At 36.5% G+C, this 21,337-nt stretch overlaps 2 protein-coding genes across 3 annotated transcripts in view; both read right to left on the bottom strand.

Moving 5' to 3' along the window:
• Positions 1-15,763, bottom strand: part of LOC135652197 (protein LONG AFTER FAR-RED 3-like) — a 31,982-nt gene extending 16,219 nt beyond the window's left edge. For both annotated transcript variants that reach the window (XM_065172984.1, XM_065172985.1), the window contains exons 1-4: positions 15,603-15,763; positions 15,333-15,481; positions 3,489-3,590; positions 2,348-2,420 (exon numbers count right to left, since the gene is read on the bottom strand). In XM_065172984.1, the coding sequence (XP_065029056.1) occupies positions 2,348-2,420; positions 3,489-3,590; positions 15,333-15,481; positions 15,603-15,693 (415 nt within the window). In that variant the 5' untranslated portion in view covers positions 15,694-15,763. The remainder of the gene's footprint in view (positions 1-2,347; positions 2,421-3,488; positions 3,591-15,332; positions 15,482-15,602) is intronic.
• Positions 15,764-17,275: 1,512 nt separating this feature from the next.
• LOC135652573 (two-component response regulator ORR9-like) lies at positions 17,276-19,394 on the bottom strand. The gene is made up of 5 exons (XM_065173593.1): positions 19,039-19,394; positions 18,847-18,938; positions 18,686-18,763; positions 18,500-18,570; positions 17,276-17,729 (listed from the first exon to the last, which is right to left on the bottom strand). The coding sequence occupies exons 1-5, from the start codon at positions 19,139-19,141 to the stop codon at positions 17,453-17,455; spliced, it is 621 nt and encodes a 206-aa protein (XP_065029665.1). The 5' UTR covers positions 19,142-19,394; the 3' UTR covers positions 17,276-17,452.
• Between the last annotated feature and the right edge of the window lie 1,943 nt (positions 19,395-21,337).

The following is a 21,337-nucleotide window of genomic DNA, read 5'->3' as shown; positions in this document are numbered from 1 at the left end:
ATGAAATCCAAAACCCAAGTCATTTAAGAAGCAACGGGACTTTTATGGTGTGACTATGATTCAGCCCTATCAGGATGATCATCATACGCTTTTTAACCTATTGCTACAAAAAAATATCTTTCATAAGTCAGTTGATGCATCATATCAATTAAGAAGAAATGGGGCCTTTATGATGTGACTATTATTCGGTCCTATCAGGATGATTATCATAAACTTTTTAATCTATTGCAACAAAAAAAAAATTATCTTTTATAAGTCAGTTGATGCATCATACCATTTTCATGATACATTATACATTCAGGATCCATGAAGACTGGTAGATAAGGTTGGAGAGAAATGTATAGTGCAAGACTGCAAGTGATCTCCGATAATGACACTAACCTCAAAAAAGGGCCAGCAAATCATTGGACAATAGAAGGCGTCTTTTCTGGACATGATGTATGGCCCATTGTATACACCTCATGATAAAGGGCATTGGTGATATTGGACTGGCGAAGAGGACAGAGGCAATAACAGAGAGCATCACTCGTTCATTTATAATCATCACTGCGTGCATGCAGAAATATAAAGACATATGATGAAATGTCACTTAACTTGCCACCAACTCTAGCTGAAGGCAACATTTACACTTCAAAGCTAAAGTACACAATAGAGAGTTAGGTAATTTACTTGTAAATGAGCAAGAGTTCACCATTCATTTCAAAGGCTATCAAGGAAAACGACCCATAGGACGAGGCTGCTCAGTATGAGGAGGAAGGCCTGATGACAGGAGGTGGTCTGGCTACAAGCATTCGGAAGTCGATGGGTCATGGCAGAATGCATCAGTTATAATCATCCAGATAGCACAGTGATTGAAGTCGGTTGATCCATTGGATTTCATCGAAGAGCAACAAATCAATTCAGAGGATGACACTTCTTCACCGATGTATCTACTCTTTCTAAGGTCCACATAGATGATAGTAAGATGGATAACAGTGCATCTACTAGTGATGATGGTCAAGGCCTAGAGTTTTATGTGCTCATTACTCATACATATAAAGTAAAGCATGGTCTAGGGAATAATATTTCAATCATCACCCAGGATCACTATCATGGTATATGCAGATCCACCCCATTTGTTTACGGCCAGAAGGACAATGGCAAAAAAAAGGCAATTGATGACTTCAAGGAGATAAGATCTCAAATCATACAAACTCCTCATGGTCATAATCTCCTCTCACTATGAACCTCATATCATAAATAATAATATCATGATGATAGTAGGTCCTTCTCATAATTCAATGCTTCATACAGCTCATAGTTCAACTATACTCGAGCAGGCATAGTCATATTTGTCATAGTGTGCCTAACCCAGTAACCTACTACCGCAAGTAATTGATGATGATACCACCACATATGCTACTATGTTTCATCAATAGCACAAAAAAAAATTGATATCAGATGCCAACAAAACAATTTCATGCATGGGTTCTTTAGAAAAATAATCTTAATCTACAACCGAGCCACAACGAGAACTTGTAACCATCTCCCATTGATACCGGAGAATATTTTGGGGGTAATAGGTCAGTTATAAGGTATGATGTGTATCATGTTTCATGTTTAGAACTTATACATAATATGATTTGCAATAAATCATAAAAACTTTTTTGATTAATTATTTAGTATAAAATTTTAGCCAAAATTTAATTTTTGATTGATTCTTTAGTCAAAAACTTAAGTTTTATATTGATTTTAAAATTCATGTTGACATCAACTGAATTCATGTCGGTTGGTCCAGCCATAACAACATGCCAAACAAGGTGTACCACTAATGTACAAGTACATTCAAAGACCAATGTCACTTTTTCTGAGATTTTAATTCATAATAATAGCTATGTCACATTTTGCAAAAAACTAAGAAATTGACAAGAAAATAAATGCCACTTCATTTACATTGGTGCTTGGAGTTGGTAGTACCGATAGGTTTTGGGAATTTCAAATCTATTGCCTATGGTAATGTGCTTTATAAGTTCATTACTAAAATTATGCTAAAGGATTTAGTAGAATAAGAGAAACACCAAGAGGAGTCATGTTGTCCTTACTAGAGCCAAATGGATGGATCAAGTCTCAATTAATTCTAAGAAGGATTTATGCTCTGCAAATATAATGAAAGGCACATAAGGACAACCTAGTTAGGTTTCGCTCTGTGTTCATGTTATAAATGATAGATTGGTTGGCTCCAACCTGGCTTCAAAATTCAAATATCAAGTTCACTTGACCAGCAGAATTATGTATTTTGTTACATCAACCAACTGTTAATTTGGAAATGTCAAATTAATACGTAAAGGATAGTTGCACAGATGTAAACCTCTCAAAGCTTCTTTGATCTTTCTTGCAAATTCTTCTTGGCTTTTTACACCTCGAAGTTCCACTCGTCCCATCTGAGTGATAGAAAGCAACATATGAACCAAAATATCACTGGAATACGTTCACTATCTGGGAAAATGATATGTTTTATATGAATAATATACCACTAGATGGAATAGTTACATTAGCACCCTAACTGCAACTGAAAAAACTACTTAAATCATCAAAATAATGGAATATTATCTAAATCATATGAGCATATATATGCTGATATGTCAAACCTAAATCATACAAACACCTTTTCCTCCTTTGTCTTTCTCCTTCTTCTTCTTCCTCCTCTTTCTCCACTATGTCCTCTTCTTCCTTCCTCTAATCCTCTTCTGTACATACCAGTGTATGAAATGTCAGTACACAGGTATCAGTCAGGACATGTTGGTCCAACCTAGGACGGGTTCAACACCATGGTACAAACTAGATTTTTAACCATGCAAGGCACTGTACCATCTCATGTTGCCTTAACTTAAGCTTTTGTGCCTCAAAACCAGGGAATAACTAGACGAGATTAATAAGAAAAATAATGGTTGCCTCTGTTATACAGTAAAAAATCTATTAATTAGCTAATTAAAGCCATCTTAAGACACATTGAGCTGCATATATACTATTTGTGCAATTATGCAAACTTCAGCTATATCTAGGAATGGAAAAGCATCTACTCTGATAACTAGTTTTGTTATCTATCTGATTATCCCATAACAAGTTTCTTCACTTTCAGCTAAACTTTATACTTGATTACTCATATTATCAGACCAAAGAACAAACCACCATCTCCAAGAGATAGATACTTAAATTTTAGAAAAAATAAAAAAAAGTCACTAATTGAATGACTTCTGGACATAGTTAATTTTATAACTCATGGCATAATTAATCAATTTTTTTTGTACAGAAGCTAGTAAAAGTTATTTTATAACATATGTTTCACGTAACTTAAATGTGTGACACATTACCAATAATGAAACTATTGCATGTGGACAATTATAAAGTAGTCATGGGAGTTACTGAATAACACGAAATATATGTCAAGCATCTTAACCAATTGGATTGACAAACCATAAATATCAAATAAAGAAAATAAGCAGCAGTACCTGCAAGCCACCATATATCAAGTGCAAATGTGAATCAATAAACCCTGGCATTACAACATTCCCATTAAGGTTCAACACATAAGTTTCTTGGCCCACCAGGTCCTGCAATTCAGAAATTTAATATGCAACAAAAAGAAAGTTTCAATATCCGAGTATGAAGATTGCTAGTTTCTCAATGACAACAACGAGATCATGTAATATGAAAGACTACTACATTCATATTACTAAAGGAATCCATCGAACTCCGATCTTGAAGTGAAAATGCACTAAGAAAAAATATTGCAAACTGAGAACTAAAGTTGTTAAAAATACATACTGAGGGCTAACTAAATTTAAAAAAATGGAAAGCCAAGGGCAAAAGGATTCCGACAAATGCAGGCATAAGTATGAACAGATAGTATCATCATCAATGTAATTTCTAACTTCAATATTTATTTGTGGACAACATCCTAAGATAAGTGATGCTAGGAATGTCCTGAAAATACTTGCAAGTCCATGTAGCCAAATTGGCTCGTGGGATATGAAGTTCTTGGTAGACAAGATAGGCTAACCTATTTAGCAAAATTTTAACAACTGAGAACAATAGATGAATGGAGGCAAATAATATGTGTGTGAACACAATCATATATGCAGTAGTTATTCCTCCATCTATCTTGTACTCTATTTTTTAAAAGGGCGTACCCAATGCACAAGGCTCCCGCCAATGCGGGGTCTGGGAGAGTAAATGTACGCATATGGAATGCCTCTTCAGAACAATTTTCTGCATAGATGCTCCTTTTCCATGATATGCAACGCTTATCTCTCTGAAGCTGGTCTTGTAATTCTCTGATGCCTCTTCAGAACCAGGCTGTCAGGTTCTGGGATGATGTTTAGCTTTTCTCCTTCCCCTTTTCAGCTGTCCTATTACTTATTTACCCGTCATCTTGAATAGTTATAATCTGGTGGCCTTCATTCTGACCTGGAAGCCAAATGTATCTAGAAGCTATTCTGGTATAATTCACCGGCCAATTAACATGGTATATGTTGTTTCTCTCAACACTAATCAACCAAGGGCAAAAGGATTCCGACAAATGCAGGCAGAAGTATGAACAGATAGTCTCATCATCAATGTAATTTCTACCTTCAATATTTATTTGTGGACAACATCCTAAGATAAGTGATGCTAGGAATGTCCTGAAAATACTTGAAAGTCCATGGGGCCAAATTGGCTCGTGGTTGGTTCGTGGGATATGAAGTTCTTGCTAGACAAGGGTCAATCAGGCTAACCTTTTTAGAAAAATTTTAACAATTGAGATCAATAGATGAATCGAGGCAAGTAATGTGTGTACACAATCATACATGCCAGTTTTTATTCCTCCATCCATCTTGTACTCTCTTCTTCAAAAAATAAAATATTATATGTATAGAAAAGCAATATTCAGAGTTGTACAAACTATTATGAAAATTCATTTTCTAGGTCATATTCAGAACTCTATTACTGAGTGACTAAAAAAATTAGTTAAAAGCAGTAAAACTGCAAGATTGTGGCAATAAGATGTGAAATAAGTATAAGAAAATTAAAGATGAGAAAGAAAAAAAGGAATAGGTGAAGAAAAATAGAAGGAAAAACGAAAAGGACAATCAGTAACAGCATCAAAACCCTGATCCTAGATGGGGTAACCAAAACACGAGGACCTTAAACCAGAATAAAGCATGCTTGAAGATAATCCCAGTTTCTTAAGAGACTCCCTTGAGCTATTCAAGGGTTGATTAGTGTTGAGAGAAATAAGATATACCATGTTGATGGGCCAGTGAATTATACCAGAATAGCTTCCAGATACATTGGGCTTCCTGGTCAGAATGAAGGCCACCAGATTATAACTATTCATGATGATAGGATAAATAAGAAATAGGACAGTTGAAAAGGGGAAGGAGAAAAGCCAAACATCATTCCAGAACCTGACAGTCTGGTTCTGAAGAGGCATCAGAGAATTTCAAGACCAGCTTCAGATGAGAGAAGCCTTCCATACCATGGAAAAGGAGCATCTATGAAGAAAATTCTTCTGAAGAGGCATTCCATATAAGTATTAAAAGATCAAGTCTTACCACAGAATTGAAGGATCCCAAGTTGCACTGATTGGAATACAACCACTTCACCTTTTAGGCATATGTGACTGGGTAGTTTGGAGCACATGATGTAACTTGCATGATGCTCTCATCGATTGGATCAGCGTAACAGGGTAAAGGCAATCCCTATCAAATCTCGCTAATCAATCATTCATCATAATCATCAAAAAAATTGATTTTTAAGTGAAAATCTAATGGATGACTGGTAGGGAATGGTGGTAAGGACAGCTGAATAGTGCAAGATCTCAAACAAAAATTGTTGGGAACTATGCCCCGTAACTTGTGCTTCTCCACGTCAAAGTTAGACTCCCAGGTAAGTTGACAGGAAAACAGTGTTTATTGATGGAAAAAGAGAATAACATTGTCCAAAAAGATAGCACTGAGGCTTAGACTACCTTTACAGCTTCTACTACCTCGTAGTTATAATAGGAATCTGTTTTATGATTAAAACATACTAGATATTTGCTGCTAAAATCTTCTGTTGATAGCTTTGATGATGCTCTTAACGAGGCTCCTAATTGTGCCAACATCCCCTTATGGGATGTGCAATCATGAGAGGAGGGGAGACAGTAGAGGTCGTTGCCTTCTATGCCTTGTCCAGACTAGACTGTTAAGCCATTTACATTTCAAGGGTAAGAACTATCTGCCATATGTTGAACCAGTTTGGAAGGTCAATGGTACTGTTGTACCAAATCCTCATAGGCCTTATTTCGCTGAGGACAAGAATTGCCAATCTTCTGAAGTTGTTTCTGCTGCCACTAATTCTGCCAATGCTGCATCTTCTAATGCTATCCTGCTGCTTCAACTTCTCTGTAGTCTTGTTTTCACCAAGAGAGGAATAGCATCCAAACAGTCTACTGTGCAGTTTCATACACTAAACCAAGCTTGAATCATCCCTTTGAACCTTGGAGAAATTTCATCTGATATTCCAAATAAAGGTCATGTTTCTACTTTAAGAGTGATGTACCTGAATATGCACCCATTGTTGCGGCAGTGAACCATGTTCCTGTCGGTCGTCTAAATGATGTGTGAGGCAGTTATCAGGCATCCTCACTCAGTGCTGACTCATAAAAACGAGCCCTTATCTGGACTTGGACATGTGCATTACTATAAATTTAGCTGGGTATGCTAAAACGGCAACTCCTCGGTTTCAATCAAGTTTTATGCCAACTTAGAAACACCAAGTTACTTTGTGCCAAAGAAAGCAATTTCACCTGTTCTGATACTGTTCAGCCAGTATTTACCAGTCCGATTGCCACCAGGATGCAGGTGACTTAAAACCAGGTATTCAGATCCAATTCATGACAAAAACAGATTTTACTTTTAGGTAAAAAGAGAAGTCACCCATTAAAAGATACATCTAGGGCTCACGAGGAGTCCTGCCAAGAGCCCCCTTCTTGCTGCTGGCAGCATGCCCATCTCCTCTTCGTCCTTCTTCTTTACCCCCACCCAAACCAACAGTGCCACAGTACGTTCTGGGTCCCACAACCTAAAATTGCAAACCTTGCTTTGTGCTACCACAATCAATCAAACTTCAACATATTTCAGCCTTTAATTATATCTTGGATCTTGAAGATCACAATATTAATAATTAATGTAGAATTATGGAAGATGTTATTTTGCAAGTTATGATATCTGCAAAATACTTTCTAATTAATAAAATTTATTCAAAAATATATATTAAAATGGTCTTGTGTCAACAATACTGGTATAATTGAACCTTTCTGAGAAATGTTTGATCTAATATTGTCTACCAAAATGAATGTTACAATGAGACCCAATTACAGATCAAGCACTGAACAATTTCTTTCTTCTTTTTTACATTAAAATCACTCTAGTGAGCTGCAGATCATATGTTTCCAACAATGATAGCAGTATGATGTTGCAATGGATGTCTTAGGATCATAAATCTAATTCACCTTCAGTCCAAACCAGTATGCAATTAGACATATATTAGCAGCTTGAAGTTCTAAATAGTCAATGTTGGTACTAGTTAGGTAGTTATACTAAGCAAAACTCAAATCACATTGGCAACTTAAAGTTCTAAAAAGCCAATGCCAATACTACTTTATGCAGTTGCACTAAGCAAAACTATAATCACATAAGAAGGCAGTGCCAACATCCATGATAAAAATGTGTTAACCTTAAATGTGAAACAAGCATCAGCTGATCCAGTCCAAGCTCATATTTTGTCAAGCGCACAGCCTGAATGATCAGTAAATCAATATTTTGTCAATTTTCTCAGGACATGTCAATTCAGTTGGAATCTCAAGGTAATCAACGCACAGAGACTTCTTTCCCCTTTCAGGATATGCCAATTTAGTTAGAACCTCTAGGTAATCAATAATTCAATACACAGATACTTCATTCCATTTCCATGCTAGGTTCAACCTACTCTTATTCAAGTTTTTAGCCTCTCCTGAGCATCAAATCTAGTTTCCTCTGTTATAAGTAAATATCTAAGCTTCTTTGGGTCATGAGTTCTCAGATATACCTCAACATAGTGATGCATAGTCCCGCATAAAAAACAATACGTTCATGCTTTCAAAACAGCATGATTAAAGCAGCTCAGTTCCTCCATTTGCACAAATCAATAGTAAAGGAATTCCTACAAGATCAATTTAAATGGTCGAGTTTCTTTTAGTTCAGTGAGAAACAAGTAACTTTATTGTTGATATTTCTAGTTTAAGAAGCACAGAGACAGACATGGGACAGGGACACAGCGACACATCATTTTTTAAAAAATTAGGACACATACACGGCGAGGACACATGTGTGTGTATATATATTATACTAATATGAGTTGCATGACATTTATACTTAAATTTTATAAACTCAGCAATATGAACAAATAAATATCATCATACAGATTTAAACAATTAAAATTATCTAAATGTAGGTATCCAAAATAAATATTGAGTACATCAAATAATATTTAACAATGTCTAGATATAACTGATATATGTTTCCTTGCAACACCGACGATCCGTGTCCACATAGAATCTGAAGCAAACGGCCCTCATGTGAGGGCCATGCAAGCGCAATGTTGCACGCGAGGGTCACGCAACAAAGCGCATGAAAGCAAACCAGAAGCAATGCCATGTCCAACAAATAGAAATGAAAATAAATAAATAAACATGACTGGACATGTGTTCAGCCATGTCGACGACATATACTTGTCTAACATGCGTCAGACACGAACAAGTCCACCAAAAGCATGTGTTCATGCTTCTTAGTTTCCAGTTATGTCACATGGAACATGATCAAAGGGTGCAATTCACATAAGCTCTAAATCTTGATTGTCTTTTAAATTTTAAAAGTGCAGCCAAGAGCTAACATTCAAAAGATGAATGGAACTACAAGGGGAATCAAAGACAACCTTGTATGTACTTTTTGGTCCAACTCATAACTCGAAGCTATCAAGTTTCTCCATGTGTTCATACCCCCTAAATATATTCAACATAAACTGATAGATAAAACATTTGTATTAATTCTAAAATGGCATCGCCACAACACCTACACTTACAATTAACCTACAACACTAAACCTGGATTTGAATAAACAGAGAGGCATTGAAGAACTCTTAGAATTCAGACTCTGTAGGCTCATGAGGAATTATCCGCTTTGGACGTGCCCACACAGTTTTGCCCTTTCGGGACTCGTGAGCCTCAAAAGGCATCTCTGAAGGTAAAGGTGACCCGACGGGCTTATAAGTCTTGGTTCTCCTACTTCTCAACCAATGTGGGACTAAATGTCCTTATTAGTGCTCTTCCCTAGGGAAGCCGAAGGTTCAGGCCCTCCTTCTAGCACCATTCTGATAAGTCAATATTTGATCGTCATTGGTACGACCCCGTAGGCCTTTTTGAGGCTCATGAGCCTCGAAAGGGCAAAACTATGTGGGCGAACAATTCTTCGCGAGCCTACGGGTTCGCACCAATGATGACCAAATGTTGACTTATCAGTTTCATTCTTGATTTCCTCGAATTTTTACTCACAAACAACACAGGACCAACCAGCGTCAACGGCCGATACAAATAATGTTGGAAAAAAGAGGTACGACAAAGAAGAGGATAAAACCCACTATGGTAACAAATAACAAACACAAGATCAAGAATACTTTAGGAAAGATATTTAGGCTTGAAACGTGTATAAACACTTTCCTAAAAACGATATTTGCACCCTCTTCTCAATAAGATTGCTCTGGGTTTGATGCAAATAGTTTTAGTGGATATGACAAGCCTTTAGAAGATCTGTATTAAGCAAACAATAAAGAATCTTCAGAAAGGAATTGGAGAATGTCTAACTCAATCACTTGGAGAGTAAAGAAGAAGAGCATGAAAGAGTTTTTCCTTGGTAATTTACCCCCAAATAGCTATTTATAGATATTTTCTCAAAAGACACAACCTTTGAAAATTAACTATTTTCTCAAAAGACACAACTATTGAAAATTATAACTATTTTCTCAAAAGACACAACCTTTGAAAAATAACTACCAAAAATAAAAGAAAACACCTTTTCAAATAAATCTTTTGAAAAGAAATTCTTAATTTGAACAATTTATAACAATCCCCCACTTGTTCAAATTTAAAATTTTCTCCAAGTGATTAAATAGTATTTATGAATAAAGTAATATATCTTTCGATTTGAATATTACCTTAGTGTAAGCATCACAAAGTGAAGTCGAAATCCCAAATAGCATAAAAGCTTTGAATTTGTTATTCCTCATGACAACACCAGTGATACCACACACATAAATACAACATTCTTGTATTCCTCATAAAATCTCGCTTAGCCCTAATATGGCCTTGGGCTCATCCAAATTCATGAACTTTTATGAGAGAAACTCCAACTCTCAATCGAAGCGGCACCACTTCTAAGTTCATATAGGTGAAGTTCTTATAGTATCTTTGTCACTCTTTGAGATACTTGTCCTAACTTGACTGAACTTCATTAAGAGTATAATTAACTCAACCCTCATTCGGTGACAACCAGCACTTTAACATCTTTAGATGGGACTCATAAAATATTTCAAAGTGCTGAACCACTCCACATATCAATGACTTGTTCTTACCCTTTGAACTCTTCATTACTCATTTCATAATGTTGAGTAGGGTTGCTATCATTGGTGGATCTTTTATTCAAGGAGTTTTAGTCCCATCCATTTTGATGTTGATCTTACAACTTCTCTTGTAAGAGGTTTGGTGAATGGATCAGCCAAATTCTCACTTGTTTTCACAAATGTGAGTGAAATAATCCCACTCTTGATTAATTTCCTCACATAATCATGTCTAAGACTTATATGTCTTGACTTTCCATTATATATTTCACTATATGCACGAGCTAAAGTGGCTTGACTATCACAAAGTATAGAAATTGAATTCACACTCTTAGAAGTCAATGGAATTTCTAATAGAAAGTCCCTCAACCATTCAGCCTCCTTTCCTGCATCTGCTAGAGCAACAAATTCCGATTCCATAGTTGAGTGAGTTATACACGTTTGTTTCTTACTCTTCCAAGAAACAGCGCCACCTCCCAAGGTGAACACCCAACCAGTAGTGGATTTGTTATCTCCAAAACTCGATATCCAACTTGCGTCAGTATATCCTTCTAAAATAGCAGGAAATTTTGAGTATTGTAGGCCATAATCTTTGGTTCGTTTAAGGTACCCAAGAACTCTTTCAATAGCCTTCCAATGCTCTACATTTGGATTGCTAGTAAATCTACTCAATTTATTAACTGCAAATGCTATATCAGGTCTTGTGCACTGCGTTGCATACATAAGACTTCCTATAGCACTTGAATATTCTAATTGAGCCACTGTTCTTCCAACATTCTTGACTAATTTGATACTTGGGTCAAATGGGGTATTTGCTTCTTTGATTTTTAAGTGACTGAATTTCTCCAATACTTTCTCTATGTAATGAGTTTGACTCAAAACATATCCCCCACTATTTTTTTTTTACCTTGATACCTAGTATAGTATCAACTTGCCCAAGATCTTTCATCTTAAATGTTGAAGATAGAAACCTCTTTGTTTCTACAATACCTTTTATGTTGTTGCTCACTATTAGCATATCATCAACATAAAGGCAAACTATCACCATATAGTCATCACAAGTTTTGAGATAAACACATTTATCTGCAATATTATGAACAAATCCATTAGAAAGAATTATTGCATCAAATTTCTTATGCCATTGTTTTGGAGCCTGCTTTAAACCATACAATGATTTAATTAGTTTACACACTTTATGTTCATTTCCCGGTAGAACAAAACCTTCGGGTTGTTCCATATAAACCTCCTCATCGAGGTCTCCATTTAGAAATGCCGTTTTGACATCCATTTGATGAACATAAAGATCAAAAATTGATGCTAAAGCAAAAATAATTCTAATAGATGTGATCCTAGCCACAGGAGCATATGTGTCAAAATAATCTATTCCTTCCTTTTGTCGAAATCCTTTAGCAACTAACCTTGCTTTGAACGTTTGGAGAGTACCATTTGTATGATACTTCCTACAAAATATCCATCTACAACTAATAGGTTTCGAGGCAAAAGGTAAATCGACAAGTTCCCAAGTATGATTTGACATAATAGAATCCATCTCATCATTAATAGCATCTTTCCAAAAAGCAGCATCTCGAGAAGCCATAGCTTCTTTAAATGTTTTAGGATCATCTTCCACTTGTAAAACAAGAGGAATTGTTTTTAATACTCTCTCATTAGTTCCTTCTACAAGATAAAAAGAAATACTTTGAGAATCAATCTCATCCGATTTTAATGTTTTTGTTTTTCGTACACGAGTACTTCTCCTTAATTCGTAAGATTGCTCTCCAACCTCTTGTGAACTTGATTGATGTCCAATCAAAGGAATTTTAGGTTGCTCACCAATCTTTTGAGATTTCTTCACTAGTGACTCTTCACTAGTTGGAGGATGAACATTATTACTAGAAGTCAATAAATGTTCAAAGAACTCCACATCTCGAGATTCTATTATGATATTAGACTCTAAATTAAGAAGTCTATATGCTTTGCTATTTGAGGCATAGCCTATAAATGCACATTTGATTCCTCTATGTCCCAATTTTGTCCTTTGAGGATCATTATTTTTATAATATGCAAGACACCCCCACACTTTAAAATAACCAATGTTAGGTTGTCTTCCTTTCCATAACTCATATGGAGAGATCTTATTCTTTTTAGAGGGAATTCTATTTAAGATATGACATGCAGCCAATAAAGCTTCTCCCCACAAATTATAAGATAATTTAGCATGCAACAACATAGCATTAATCATCTCTAGATAAGTTCTATTTTTCCTTTCTGCTAATCCATTTTGCTCAGGTGTTCTAGGTGCTGAACATTCATGAATTATGCCATGTTGTTCACAAAACAAGTTAAATTCATTAGGAAAGTATTCTCCTCCTCTATCACTTCTTAAAGCTTTAATTTTCTTCCCCAATTGATTTTCAACTTCTGCTTTATATGCCTTAAAAGCATTAAAGGCATCATTTTTATGTTTCAATAAGTACACATATGTGAATCTAGACATATCATCTATAAAAGTAATAAAATATCTATTACCTCCTCTCGTTAATATGCCATTTAATTCACATATATCAGAATGTATTAAATCTAACAAATTAGTATATCTTTCAACACTTTTGAAGGGTTTCTTCATCATCTTTGATTTAACACAAATTTCACATTTATTAAGATCATCAAAATGATAATTTATTAAGCCACACTTAACCATTCTTCTAATCATGCTAATTCCAATATGTGCTAATCTATCATGCCATAATGAATAAGAATCAACAATATAAATAGAAGCAATATCTTTATTAACTTTAGAATCATTGTTAACAATAGATAATTTGACCATTCCCTCAGCGGAATAGCCTTTTCCAACAAAAGTTCCATTACGGGATAGAATTAACTTCCCGGATTCAAAAACAGATTTAATTCCAGATTTGCTAAGGAGATTCCCACTCACTAAATTTCTATTCATCTCAGGTATATGAAGAACATTAGTAAGAGTGACTTTCTTACCTGAAGTGAAAGTGAGTTCCACATTTCCCTTGCCAATCACCTTAGAACGAACTTCATTTCCCATTTGAATCTCTTGCCCTTCTGTGACTTCTTTGTAAGTCTTGAAGAGTCCCTTATCATAGCAAACATGGACGGTAGCACAAGTATCGTACCACCAACCAGAAACCTTGCCAAATATGACATTCACTTCGCTCACCGTAGCGATTATATTATCATCTCCCTCAACGGAGTTGACTTTTGGTTTCTGGCCTTTTTTAAATCTGCAATCCCTAGCAAAATGACCAGGTTTTCCACAAACAAAACAGCCTCCACTCTGTGGCTTCTTAAATTTTCTTTGATCCCTTTTGGGGCCAAAATGATTCTCCTTGTTTTGTTTGCTTTTGTTGGAATTCTTAGGCTGATTCACAACATTTGCTTTTATATTGCAAAAAGAGTTCTCACTCTTATCTCTCATCCTCGATTCCTCCTCGATTCGAAGATGTTTTTGAATTTGCTCCAAAGTAATATCATTGGAGTCATGCAAAATCTTCTTCCTATACCCTTTCCAAGATGAAGGCAACTTGGCTATTACAGCCCCTACTTGAAAAGGTTCAGGAAGTTCAATTTTTTCAGCCTTCAATTGATTAACAATGACTTGCAACTCATGTACTTGTGCCAAGATTGGCTTGTCATCCACAAACTTGTAATCAAAATATTTAGAAATTAAAAATTTCTTTGTACCTTCTTCCTCGGCATGATATTTGAATTCCAAAGCATTCCAAATTGCTTTTGCAGATGGTTCCACCGTATAAAGATCATAAAGCTGGTCCGAAAGAGCATTGAGAATGTGTCCTCTACACATGACTTCATCTTCATTCCTTTTCTTTTGTTCAGCCTTGATTTCATCGGTGTCATCATCGGTTGGATCAGGAATTGGTTGAAGATTTGGATCAAGCACATAGAAGATCTTCAAAGCAGTCAACATGAACTTCATCTTGTCTTATCAACGGGTAAAATTCGTTCCATCAAAACGATCCAAACGAACAAAATCTTGATTCAATAATTTGATGGTATTTGTAGCCTCCATAGTGAATTTGAATAAACTCACAAGATATCGTTTTTAGATTGTTGGAAAAAAGAGGTACGACAAAGAAGAGGATAAAACCCACTATGGTAACAAATAACAAACACAAGATCAAGAATACTTTAGGAAAGATATTTAGGCTTGAAACGTGTATAAACACTTTCCTAAAAACGATATTTGCACCCTCTTCTCAATAAGATTGCTCTGGGTTTGATGCAAATAGTTTTAGTGGATATGACAAGCCTTTAGAAGATCTGTATTAAGCAAACAATAAAGAATCTTCAGAAAGGAATTGGAGAATGTCTAACTCAATCACTTGGAGAGTAAAGAAGAAGAGCATGAAAGAGTTTTTCCTTGGTAATTTACCCCCAAATAGCTATTTATAGATATTTTCTCAAAAGACACAACCTTTGAAAATTAACTATTTTCTCAAAAGACACAACTATTGAAAATTATAACTATTTTCTCAAAAGACACAACCTTTGAAAAATAACTACCAAAAATAAAAGAAAACACCTTTTCAAATAAATCTTTTGAAAAGAAATTCTTAATTTGAACAATTTATAACAAATAATAAACACAAAACAGAATAGATTTCAAGAGGTAGGTAAAGTTCAAACACCTCAACAGAGGAATAGCTGCCGACTCGGAGAATCCGGCCGCCTCGGACGGCCATGGCTTGGGCGAAAGGAAGGGATGGGTCGCTGGTGTAGATGGTCGCATTCATGACCACAAGGTCCGCCGAAATCCGACTCCATTTCCACGGACTCCCTGCGATTCACAAAGCACGACACAGTTTTAGCCCTCCCCAAGTCATTCCCCTATTGCTTCACCATCGATTTCATTCTCAACTAGTAGTAAGATTGTGAGACTAGTAGCAGAGAGGGGGTACATGTGAGGCGCAGAGCCGGAGCGACGATGATAGCGAAAAGGGCGGCAGCCACCGCAGAGAGGGACGCGAGGGCGGTGGTTCTACTGGCCATACCAATAACAGAAGAGTACGCAGCGAGGGGGTGACGGCGGAGGAGCAATTTTGGGCCATTGGTAGTATAGTAATCAGCGGTGGGTTTTGGTAGGTAGAGGTTTTGGGATTAAGGAAATCGTTTCAAGTTTTTGTTTTGATTAGAAGAAATTTAAAATTAATTTATTTGATTTTCGTTTGATATTATTCTAATCCATTCTAATGTCTCAAATAATAAATATATATATATATATAATCTTTTTAAAATCGAAAGAAAGAATGATTTTATCTCATATATATATATATATATATATACATGTATATATATATATATATATATACATATATATATATATATGTATATATATATATATATGTATATATATATATATGTATATATATATGTATATATGTATATATGTATATATATACATATATACATATATATATACATATATACATATATATATATATACATATATATATATAATCCAACAAAAATTGATTATCTTTTTTTTTCGTATTTCAATTTGATTTAGGGTTAGATCCCTGAATATAAAATTGGATTAAAAACCAACAAATTTTATAATTTTAGTTAAATTTATAAAAATAAATAACATATTAAATTATACAAATTATAAAATCAATGGTAAATTTATTAAATAATAAAAATAATTATTGACCTCTAAAATATTAAAAACTAATATGAAAGAGACAAAACTAATAGAAATTATTCAAAAATAATATGATTAGTTTATGTTAGAAATATATACAAATTATTTTAAGATTTTTATGAATATTTATAAAAATCTTATGTTTTAATTTTTGATTATTAAATTATTAATAGAGAGTCATATGGAAGAGACCAAAAGAGTTTCTTGTTATAGTCCTCACAAGAAATGATGTCATTTTGGATCAAAACTGCTCAACACAAGAGACACTAAGATTCTAACTCTCAAGGCATCAGGTTGCACTTTTTAATGGTAAGAATGGAATCACAGTCGTCCTTCAACTGTAAAAATGCCTTTTTAATCTTACCAAAATCTAGCAAAAAAATTCTGTTGTAAGTTGACATCACAAAAGCATTTCCCTTTTATTGGAAGCAAGAATTAATTGCCGTGGAAGAAGGCATGGGGACAATCCTTTGAAGAACTAATTAAATGATTTGGTGGTTGCGTGCAAGGCGATCCTTCGGTGGGCTGTCAAATGCAGCTGCTCCAAGTAATACTGGAAGCCAAGTGTTTTGCTTGGGAATAATCTAAGCTCTTTGGTTTGATCGAATGCTATTTCCATGCTCTGTTCAAACCAAAAAGGCTCAGATACATTATTAGTAGATCAAATTTTTCTGATGCTTTGAATCATGCAATTTGCAGTCCCCCATGCGATTACAGACAAAGGTTGGCAAGCCACTGAAAAGCTTTCGGCATGGAGTCTGAGAGGTCAAGGAACATAATAATGGCTGATGTCCTGAACTTTTTCTCGGCTTCCTGCCTTTTATTGTCTCGTCTCAGCTGGATTTGCTATGGTTCTTCATCATTTTGTCCTTTGAATGCTGCAATACAGATGGCATAGGTAGCAACGCATCCATGTGCAAACGCTTTGAGTTCAGAAATCCAATCTATCCATTCATGACTCGAATCTCCATTTTTCTTTTCTACATTTGCTTGTGATGTTGGGGAGATCATGACAACAACAAAAATCGGAATCAAGTAGGTGTATGTATATGGGTTTCCAGGCATATGATTCAAGGAAACCCAATCCAAGGTAGATGGCGTAAGCAATTAGGCGGTCTCTTCATATGACACCAATGCCAAGCTACTACTGGAGAATCTTGGCCTGGTCTTCTCAGGTGAAAGCCCCTCATCCATGGCCTTCCTTTTATTGCTCTTACTGTTGTTATTACTGCTGCAGCTGCTAATGGTACTACTGTTGGTTTCTTGGTGTTGTGATGGTTGCTGCTCCTTCAACTTGCCTTTTAGCATGTAAGGTCTGAGCCTGATGAGGTCTGAAAGCTGTATTGGCTTGAGGAAGAACTCCTCAGCTCCTCCTTCCAAGCATCTGTCATCAGGACACATCAAAGCATTTACATGTCAGATGTAGGTGAGAAGAAAGGAGTCTAAGGTGGGACTCTCTATCCTTTTTCTCTCATCACATCAACTTCAGAATATTGAGCAAATCTAACATCAACATGGAAAAGATTTTGGATGTTTGACTTTATTGGCGTATAGGGGTGGCTTTATCCTGATTCCACCCAAGCTATGACCACCGCACAGATGACTCCGACCCAACTTTTATGAACCAAAGTTGGGAAAACAAACATGCCTCGAGGACCACTTGCTGGTTTGGATGTTTCCCCCCATCCTCGCTCGTTACCCCCAGTGATGGGCAAGATATGAGATACTGTGTGAACCAGGGAAGATCTAATTTACTGCTTGCCTTTATTATTATTATTATTTTTTTTTGTTTCTCTCCTCTTTTGATGAAAAGCAAGTGAAGAAGAAGAAGAAGAATTTTGAGCTGGATCTCTTTCTTGGGACTTCTTAGCTGCATAAATTAGTGGCTTTGTGTTTGTTTGTGGGATTCCTAAAAGGAAACAAATTGGATACAGCTCTTGAGGTATCAGCCTCTGGAACAAAGTTCATATCTTGGTCACTGTAAACTTAAGAAAGCTGGAAGAGAAACCAACAGCATCTTGGGATTCTTTTATTGTCCTTCCTACTTCACCTTTTCTTAAAGTTGCAAGACTGTAAAGGTGCTCCATTTATGCCGAGTGAAACCAAACCAAAATCTCATGCAAGAATTTAATGGTAAGGAATCCACTTCCTCACCTGTTGATCCTGGAAGGCACATTCTCAGAGGACATGATCACAACTGGAACGTCCTTCAAAGATGATGACCCCTGATATAACAAGTAAACCAAGCACACACACACAAACTCACATAACTATCTTGAAACAAGCTAAAAAAGCAATTAAAAGTCGAAGAATGGAAATCGGACCAGCCATCAGTTCTACCTTGATCTTCTTGAGCAGATCATACCCTGTCATCCCGGGCATGCAGTAGTCTGTTATGACCAAATTCACCGCTATTTCCTATAAGCACGATTACCATCCATCACGATTCATCAGAAACGAGAAGAACCCATGCTGTGAAATCGATGGATGATTTGACTTACGTTCTTGTCCGGTGAGGAAGGCGATGAGATATCCTGGTCCTCTCTCAACCCCAGCAATTCCAAGGCTTTGCTCCCAGAGTCGACTGTGGTAACTGAAGCAAACAACACATTTCTCTCAGAAACACTCGAATCGAGTGGGTGCCGAATCCGCTGTTCCCCATTCATGCAAGTAAGTATAAGCAGTGAGAGTACCTTGGTAGGATGAGGTCTTGAGGAGCCTCTCGATGAGCTTCCTGTCGATGAGGCTGTCATCCACAGCCAGCACATGAAACTGTGCCTCCCGATCAACAGCCATATTCTCTTCCTCTCTCTCTCGATGACGACAACTACAACAGCAATGAAGAAGAAGAAGAAGAGGAGGAGGAGAGGTTTCTGTTCACTTCCCTTCTGTTTTCTCACCAGCGGATTCCAACCTCCAGCAAGACGATCAAATATAATCCACCTTGCAACCCACCAAAATCTCACCTCCTCGAAAGGAATCCCCTCTGCTCTATCTATGAATTGGATACCAAGCGAAGCCACCACAGAAACGGCACTTCCTCTCCCCCGTCCCCCATGGAGTGATGTTTTATATGTAAGCCACCTCCTGACATGTCCTTTCGGGCCAAAGTTAAGCAACTTGCTACGAGATTAGTGCGGCCATGATCGAGGGCTGAGGAGGGGCGGAAGGCCAGCAGATGAAGGGCGTGGAGCAGAAGCGGGGAAAGGCTCGGTGGTGGTGGACCACCCAATCCTGGCATGAGATTCGCTGACGTCACCGTCGGCCCTCGCTTTTCTTTGGTTGTGTGAGTTCTTGTGGTCTTTGCAGGATCTGCCCCTCCCCCACAAGCACTTGGAAGGCAATTCCATGTGATCCCTTCTAGATTTGCCTCCCCATCATCTCTGTCCTTCTGCTCCCTCTCTCTCTCTCTCTCTCTCTCTCTCCCTCTCTCTTTCCTGCTGTCTCCACGGATCTTTTTCCATCTCTTTCCTTCTCTCTCTCTCCTCTTCTTGCTTCCGTGCCAGACTATTCAATGTAGCATACAAAAATAGCAGCCTGAGGTACGCACCACCATCTGTATCTTCATGCATATATGATAATAATTTAGTATTGCTGAGGAGTCGGTCAGATGGGAGACCAAAGGCATAACAAGTATCATGCACGTATATATATATTAAAGAAGTTGAGGTTGACACAAGAATGGATGCTTGCTGAGTGAAGATTGTACATTTTTTGGTAGCAGACCTGGAAGAAGACTCCACCGGCCATTGTCTTTCTATGACTAATTTCTTCCAGATTTCAATATTGGGATCACATACCATTTCATTTTCTTGTGCTACCATATAAGCTTGGCTGGTCAAGCTCTATGGTGTGGGCCATGTAGTATGTAATTGAGGATCTGATAGACAAAATGATCTCTTTTAGCTGATGTGGTGTGTGTCCACCAATTTATGGTTTGGGAGTCTCGTCTCTTGAATTAAAGTGGGTGTTGTATATATAATTGTATTATTAGCTGATGTAGTGTGTGCATTCGTTTTTTATCTTATAACAAAAATCTATGCCGGGAGAGTTTAATGTAGCTTATGATGGTGTACTCAATGTAATTTTAATTATGATTGTCAAATTTATTATTATTATTATAGGTGATTTGGGTAGTCAAATATAACACTTTCACCTAAATCTTCCTTCTAATTATTCAGATTATTTAATTGTCCCTCAATTGATTCAAATTTAGTAGGTTCTTTTAATAATAATAATAATAAAATTACGTGGATCAATTTTTATTTAAATGTACTCCGAAATAGTCACTCAAAATCTTTTGGACAAGGATATGGATTTGGGTTGACTTCTAGTCGTATTCCAAACATGAATGCATCTACAAGTGTTAGATTTTACCTTATATTAAACTAATGAATGTTCTCTTGCTTTAGTTTTCGTTGTACAATAAATATAAATCTGTACTCCCAAAATCTTATTAATATTTAGATGCGTCGTGTACTGGATTTCATATGGTCATAGAACTTAGCGTTCATCTGGGATGGATGTCTGTCGGAGTCATTATCTATCGTTTAAGATAGATAGGAAAAAAGGTCTTTCGAGTGTCAAATCAATGTGTGATCAATTTTTCTTTTGTAATGAGAACGCATGAGGTGATCAAGTTAGATCTGACTCAAAATTTGACTTGACCAAAAAATTGTCGTCAGTCAACCAGTTCATTGTTTGGATTTTATTATTCGGTATTAGAGTATGAAGGAAGCTGATTACGACTATCAAATATCATCTCACAACCTCTAAACATTAAACTCATGTGGTCCATGTAAAGTTCTTTCACACGCCAATTTGGAATAGTAGTTCGGTTCGACGGCTCAATCAAGAAACTGTACCATTTAATTAGACATTGGACGGATTCAACATGGCGTGAAGCGTCCTTAATTTCCAATGCATAGTAGCAATGAGATCTTGACCGGCTTGGGCGTGATCGTTGACCGTCAGCCCCGCGTGAGATGCATG

The sequence above is a fragment of the Musa acuminata genome, chromosome BXJ3-11, assembly GCF_036884655.1.
Source record: "Musa acuminata AAA Group cultivar baxijiao chromosome BXJ3-11, Cavendish_Baxijiao_AAA, whole genome shotgun sequence".
NCBI lineage: Eukaryota > Viridiplantae > Streptophyta > Magnoliopsida > Zingiberales > Musaceae > Musa > Musa acuminata.
The sequence above is the reverse complement of the archived record's forward strand: the minus strand, read 5'-3'. Positions and strand labels throughout refer to the sequence as shown.